Source organism: Haliaeetus leucocephalus, unplaced genomic scaffold (assembly GCF_000737465.1).
Source record: "Haliaeetus leucocephalus isolate CR32 unplaced genomic scaffold, Haliaeetus_leucocephalus-4.0 Scaffold1000, whole genome shotgun sequence".
NCBI classification, from domain to species: Eukaryota; Metazoa; Chordata; class Aves; order Accipitriformes; family Accipitridae; genus Haliaeetus; species Haliaeetus leucocephalus.
The window spans coordinates 1,534,822-1,541,262 of NW_010973436.1; the positions used below are offsets into that span (position 1 = coordinate 1,534,822).

The following is a 6,441-nucleotide window of genomic DNA, read 5'->3' on the forward strand; positions in this document are numbered from 1 at the left end:
GGGGCTGGGGGACCCCCAGGAGGGCCTGTCACCCCCCCCAGAGGGGACCCTCTGTCCCAGGCTGGGCATGTCCCCTCTTCTATGCCCCCGGGGTGGGGGACCCCTCTCAGCACCCCCCAGCCTGGCGGCCTGTCCTCAGGTGATGCCCCCCGTCTCCTCTCTCCTGGGATGGGGGATCCCTCTGGGATCCCTCTCTTCCACCCCCCACAGGGCTAGGAGCCTGTCCCCAGATTGATCCCCAAATGCCCTCACCGCGGCGGGGTGACTTTTGGGGGATCCCTCCCGCCCCCCTCCCCAGCCCCGGGGATCTCCTCGGTGGATCTTTCCCCTCTGGAACTGGGGGATCGTGTGGGTGGATCCCTGCGGGGGCCAGGGGCTGCTCTCTGGGTGGATCCCCCTCACACCCTTCCCTAGGGCTGGGGAGAGGTTCTCCCGGTGGATCCCCCCCGTTCCTCCTCCCCAGGCCTGGGGGCAGATCCCTGGTGGCGGTCCTCCTTGGCCTGCACGTGGATCCCCACCAGTGATCCAGCCTCACTGGTGATCCGCAGGGATCCGCTCCCTACGCTGCCACTGGAGCTCTACTGCTGCAGGATCCAGCTGGGCGGAGGGGGGGGGTGTCCCACACGGTGCCACCCCCACATGCTGGGGTAAACCCGTGCCTGGGCGGTTCGAGAGGCAGGAGCAAAGGCCCCATCGCTCCCGGCTGGGGTGGGAGGTCGGGCAGTGGGAGCTGCCATCGACCCGCGTTTTCGGGTGCCTGAGTGCGGAGGAGGGTGTGGTGGGAGGCAAGGAGGGGTGGGTGCCCCAGAAACTCGCAGTTCCCAGGGCGCCCTGGTCCCCCTTGCCGCTGCCACGGGATGAAAGAGGCAGCTTTAAACACCTTTTTAATCCCATTGCCTTGATGTGAATGAGCCCTGCCCTGCTTAATCACGCCCGGCGCGTCCCCTGGCTCCGGCCGTGCCGTCATCACTGCCTTAATTTTATCCGAGGGCCTTTCATCCCACAGGACCAGCCAGCTTCCCAGGCTGGCGGTGGGGGCTGTGCCCCGGCCCCCTCCCCGCGGGACTCTGGCCCATCCCGGCGGCGGTGGGTGCTGCAGCGGGGTGCACTGGCGCATAACCGCGAGGCGCAGGGCTGGCAGGACGTGCTGGCGAGCAGCCGGCTGATGCAATCCCGCGTCTGCCGGTGCTGGTGCCGTGGGGTCCATGGGAGGCTGCCAGGGTCGTGTTTGCCGTGCCCTGTTCCCTGGCTCTTAACCCTTTGTGTTTCCTGACTCTGGATCATCCCCTGTGGGTCTGATCCTGCCTGCAGATGGGGATGTCACCCTGTTGGGTTGACACATCCCTGGCGTTGGTGTGTCACTAATTTGGGCTGCCCTGTCAGGAGGGGATGGCTGTGTCCTGGGCTCTGCCCTTCCCAGCCCTGGTGTCACCAAGGGGGACCTCCCCTGTCCCCTCATCAAACAGCCTGAATCTCATCACTGCGGCCCCAGAGCCCTGGATCCACTCAGCCCTCAGTGCCTCCAGCCCGGCCTGGGGGTCCTGGTGGGGCTGTGGCCCAGTGCAGTGTCACACTGGGTTTTTACAAATGACACCTCTGCGTGGGAGCCCTCTGGTCCCCGCATCTCTGCCCCGCGTCATGGCCAGCCCCACACCACGCTCTCACACCATCAAACCTTCCCTTGTCCTTCTGAAATGCCTGGGGCTGGCAGCGATGGACATTCCTGGAGCTGCCATCCCCTCTCTTGCTCCTGCCTGAGGCTTCACACCCCCTCTTGGTGCCGGACAGGGATCCCAGCCTCCAATGCCACTCACATGGCTGGCTGACTGCTCCCTCCACTCTGCTTTCTAGGCAGGTTTCGTGCCGATAACTTGAACAAGCTGAAGAACCTGTGCAGCAAAACCATTGGAGACAAGATGAAGGTGAGGCATGAAGGCAGTCGGTCCTGGCAGCAATTCACTGGTGGGTCGTTACTAACTGGTGGCATCTCCCCTAGTTCTTTGCTTTCCAGGCCTCTCCCTCACATCACTGAGGAATATTTTTACCCTGGAGCTTTGGTCTTTAACCTTGCCATGGTTTCTTTCTCCTTCTGCTGCAGAAAAAAGAGCCAGTGGGGACGGACGAGTCCGTACCGGAGAGCGTGCAGAACCTCGACGAGCTCACAGCTGACGTCCTCGGGGTGAGTCTGACCCCATCTCCCCCCACTGTGCCACTGGCCAGCCAGTTTGTCCAGAGCTTTACCTTTAATTGCCCAAGTTGGTGGCATGAGGTGCCCAAAGCCCCAGCACCAAGCGAGGGGGGACTGCCTGAACTCCCTGCCAGGAGGATCCTTATTTCCTCCTGTCCCATGCCAGCAATAACCAGCTCTTGCTCAGTGTCCTTCATCTAAAGACCATTTTAGCCTTGGTCCATGGCAGCTCACCAGCCCAGGGCTCGTCCTGCGCTTCCCTGGGGAATTTGAGCAGCCTCAGTCATTACATGTCCTCTGCAAGTCCCATCCTCCCTGCCCGTTCCCTTTCCCAGTTCGTTAACCGTGATGTTTAATGAGCATGGCGTTGGCCGGCTTTTGGTGCCATGGGAGGTGACTGCTCCCCCTTGTCCCTGCTGGGCGCTGTGTGATGCCGTAGTTTGCTCAGGCCCTTTCAGAGCCTGACTTATGTTGGTCCTTTGTCCTCCGGGGCTGTTGTTTGATGTGTTCAGTCCACAGTTTCACTCCAGAAGCCGTGTCGGTGAGGCAAGGGTCCATGATTAACCGTGCTCAGCTGCCAGCCCCCCACTCCCCAGCAGTTTCTTCCCTTCCCCACCTCACCTGGGTCCCTGCACAGGCTTTGCAGGTATCCCAGATCAAGAAAGTCCGTCTCCTCATCGACGAAGCTATCCTCAAGTGTGACGCGGAGCGCGTAAGGCTGGAGGCAGAACGTTTTGAGAGCCTGCGGGAGATCGGGAACCTCCTCCACCCCTCGGTGCCCATCAGCAACGACGAGGTAGGGACAAGAGTGCTCCCAGAGCTGCAGGGCCGCTCAGGGCCGGCCGCAACGGTTCATCAAAGCTAGACAACTGCCAGCAAGCGGGGGGCTCACTGCAGGGAGGTCCCCCCAACCCAAGATCAGCAGGCGGGTGAATGAAATCTGCATGACAAGACAGGGTTTCCTGCTGGGAGCAGACAAAGAGCAGCTCAGACAACGCTGGACACGGCCATTGTTGGGGGAATACATGGGAAACTCGCTTCCAGCCGGGGGGCTGGGATCTCCCTCCACTGCCTTCATTCATCTGGCAGGAATATTTTGCTGGGGGAACACAATTGGGCTGGGCTGGCTGCCAAGTGGCCGCATAATAAGTGACCGGCTGGGATCAGACTGGGGTTCCAGGCTCTGTAGTGTGGGATCCCAAACTGGGCCCAGTGCAACATGGAGACTGGTGTCACCACCACCCTGGGGAGCTGAGGTGATGGGCTCCCCCTCCTCTTTGTCTTTGTGCAGGACGTGGACAACAAGGTGGAGCGGGTCTGGGGCGACTGCAGCTGCAGGAAGAAGTATTCCCACGTGGACCTGGTGGTGATGGTGGACGGTTACGAGGGAGAGAAGGGGGCAGTCGTCGCGGGCAGCCGGGGCTACTTCCTTAAGGTGCGAGCCCAGACCCCCATGGGGGCACGGAAACAATTGGAGCTGGAGGGAGAGCTGAGGGAAACGATGGGGGGGGGCAGGGGTCATGGCTTCTCCTCCCCTGAGATGAGCTTGCTGCAGTGATGGCAGCTTCTGTGGTGGCATAAGCTTGCGCTGAGCTGGCTCATCGTGTCGGACAGACTCTGGCCTCGGTGGTGCTGCCGGCATGGCCTGGGTAGCCTCCAGATCCACTCCAGCATCCCTGCCACACTCAAGAGGATGATGCTGAGCCTGGCAGACAGAACAGCCTGGAGCTGGCGTGGGCTCCACCTGCTCCCGGACCTGCTGAGCAAGAAGGGATGGCACAGTGTGTGTGACAGGCGGTGGCTTCCCTTGTCCCCCAGGGTCCTCTGGTGTTCCTGGAGCAGGCCCTGATCCAGTACGCCCTGCAGAGCCTCCGCACCAAGGGCTACACTCCTGTCTACACTCCGTTCTTCATGCGGAAGGAGGTGATGCAGGAGGTGGCCCAGCTCAGCCAGTTCGACGAGGAGCTCTACAAGGTGAGCGGCTCAATGCCTGCCAGGTCTCCGTGTCTCACCACCTGGCACCCACCGGCCCCTCCAGGCACCAGCTTTCCAACCAAGCCACCACCATGTGGCTTCCCCCGCAGGAGGGAGCCAGCTGAGATCCCCTCTGCCCGGCGAGGCCTCAGCAGCCCCCTTCTGCTCCCTATCTCCGGGGTCCATCTTCACGGTTGACGCAGTTGTCATGGCGATGTGGTGACGGGGAGATGGCTCGTCCCCAGCCTCACTGGCAGGAGGCCATTGGGGCTTTTGAAGGAGGCCAAACAAGCAGCAAACAGCAGCTGCTCCCTTTCCCGAGCTGTCCTATCCCTGCTCTGAGCGCCGGCCCCAGAAAGCCTCACTGCCTGTCCACGTGCAGGCAGGGAGAGCGGCTGCCTGCACATCTGCCAGGGACCGTCTGTCCCCGGAGGTGCAGGAGCAGCTGGGGAAAGGGGACGGTGGTTCTTGTCCCACCCCGCAGGTGATCGGCAAAGGCAGTGAGAGGGCCGACGACAGCTCCATCGACGAGAAGTACCTGATCGCCACCTCAGAGCAGCCCATTGCAGCCCTGCACCGGGATGAGTGGCTGAAGCCAGAGGATCTACCCATCAAGTACGCGGGGCTGTCGACCTGCTTCCGTCAGGAGGTGGGCTCCCACGGCCGCGACACCCGCGGCATCTTCCGTGTCCACCAGTTCGAGAAGGTGAGAGGAGCACAGCGGCATTCCCGCCAGGAATTTGGGGCTGTACCCAGGGCTGGCGCCATCTCGGGGTTCCCTTCTCTTTGCAGATCGAGCAGTTTGTCTACGCCTCACCCCACGACAACAAGTCGTGGGAGATGTTTGAGGAGATGATAGCCACGGCAGAGGATTTCTACCAGTCCCTGGGCATCCCCTACCACATCGTCAACATTGTCTCAGGTAGGGGCAGGGGCTTCCTCACTGCGTGGCACCAGGGCCACCTCTCTGTGCCGTGGTGGACCAGCCACCTCTGCCAGCGCCTCAGGTGTCACCGTGGCCCTGACCCACTTCCCAGCTCGGCTTTCTTTGTCCCTGCCTCGCTTTCCCGTGGTGTCTGTCCCCAGACGGCGAGGGGGAGGAGGTGTCCACCAGGAGTGGGTGTGGGCACTGCACCAGGCCAGGACTGTCCCCACTGTCCCTTCCAGAGGGACAGTTTGAGTGTCCCGACTCCTCCTGAAAACTTTCCCAGGAAAATTATCCCATTTAAACACCCCTTCCCAGCTTCCCTGCTGCAGCGCAGGAGCCTCACGTCACTTCCAAAGTCACCTCGGAAGCTTCACCCCTTTAGCCCATGCTGCCCTATAACGGGCACATTTAGGGCGGGGGGCAAGCAGGAGTGGGAGCCCCCCCCTGCTCAGTGCTGCCCCCCTGTCTCCCAGGCTCCCTCAACCACGCTGCCAGTAAGAAACTGGACCTGGAGGCCTGGTTCCCTGGTTCCGGCGCTTTCCGCGAGCTCGTGTCCTGCTCCAACTGCACCGACTACCAGGCACGCCGCCTGCGCATCCGCTACGGGCAGACCAAGAAGATGATGGACAAGGTGAGGTCGAGCTGCTGGGCTGGAGTCCGGGTGGAGGTTGCTGCTCATCCCCTCCTTGCCTTCGCCGTGTCACACCCCCCACTTTGCCGTATCCCTGCTGCAGGTGGAGTTCGTGCACATGCTCAACGCTACGATGTGCGCCACCACCCGCACCATCTGCGCCATCCTGGAGAACTACCAGACGGAGGAGGGCATCCGTGTCCCGGAGAAGCTCCGAGACTTCATGCCCCCAGGTAATGCCCAGCACCCTCCCTTCCCCACCCAGCCTGGGGGGGTGTGTTTGTGGGGGGGTCCCAGTGGCCCCCCTACATCTCCCTCCTGCCAGGCTGGGGGGGTGTGATGCATGGTGCCTGCTCTCCCCCCCCTCCCCAGACCTCCGGGAGCTGATCCGGTTTGTGAAGCCGGCCCCCATCGAGCAGGAACTCTCCAAGAAGCAGAAGAAGCAGCAGGAGGGGGGCAAGAAGAAGCCGGGGGGGGGAAGCGAGCAGGTGCTGGAGGAGCAGATGCAGAACATGGGTGTCAACAGCGCCTGAGTCCTGGGCCCCCACCCCGCGCCACCCCCCCACCAGGGACCTTCGGGGCCTCCTGAATCATCCTGCCTTCATCGCCGGCTGGGGCTGCGCCCATCACCTTCGCTTCAGGGCCCGTCTGTGGCAGGGAGCTGCCGGTCAACGCCTGGCCTCCCCCCCCCCCCCCCCCGGGCCCCCCCCCCCCCTGGGC

At 62.8% G+C, this 6,441-nt stretch overlaps 1 protein-coding gene across 1 annotated transcript in view; it reads left to right on the plus strand.

Annotated features, from left to right (window-relative positions):
* SARS (seryl-tRNA synthetase) overlaps positions 1-6,400 on the plus strand; it is a 7,325-nt gene extending 925 nt beyond the window's left edge. Inside the window, exons 2-11 of the mRNA XM_010584767.1 lie at positions 1,856-1,922; positions 2,099-2,179; positions 2,826-2,984; positions 3,480-3,623; positions 4,007-4,162; positions 4,647-4,868; positions 4,955-5,084; positions 5,564-5,721; positions 5,825-5,954; positions 6,094-6,400. Coding sequence (XP_010583069.1) covers positions 1,856-1,922; positions 2,099-2,179; positions 2,826-2,984; positions 3,480-3,623; positions 4,007-4,162; positions 4,647-4,868; positions 4,955-5,084; positions 5,564-5,721; positions 5,825-5,954; positions 6,094-6,254 — 1,408 coding nt within the window. The 3' untranslated portion in view covers positions 6,255-6,400. The remainder of the gene's footprint in view (positions 1-1,855; positions 1,923-2,098; positions 2,180-2,825; positions 2,985-3,479; positions 3,624-4,006; positions 4,163-4,646; positions 4,869-4,954; positions 5,085-5,563; positions 5,722-5,824; positions 5,955-6,093) is intronic.
* The last annotated feature ends 41 nt before the right edge of the window (positions 6,401-6,441 follow it).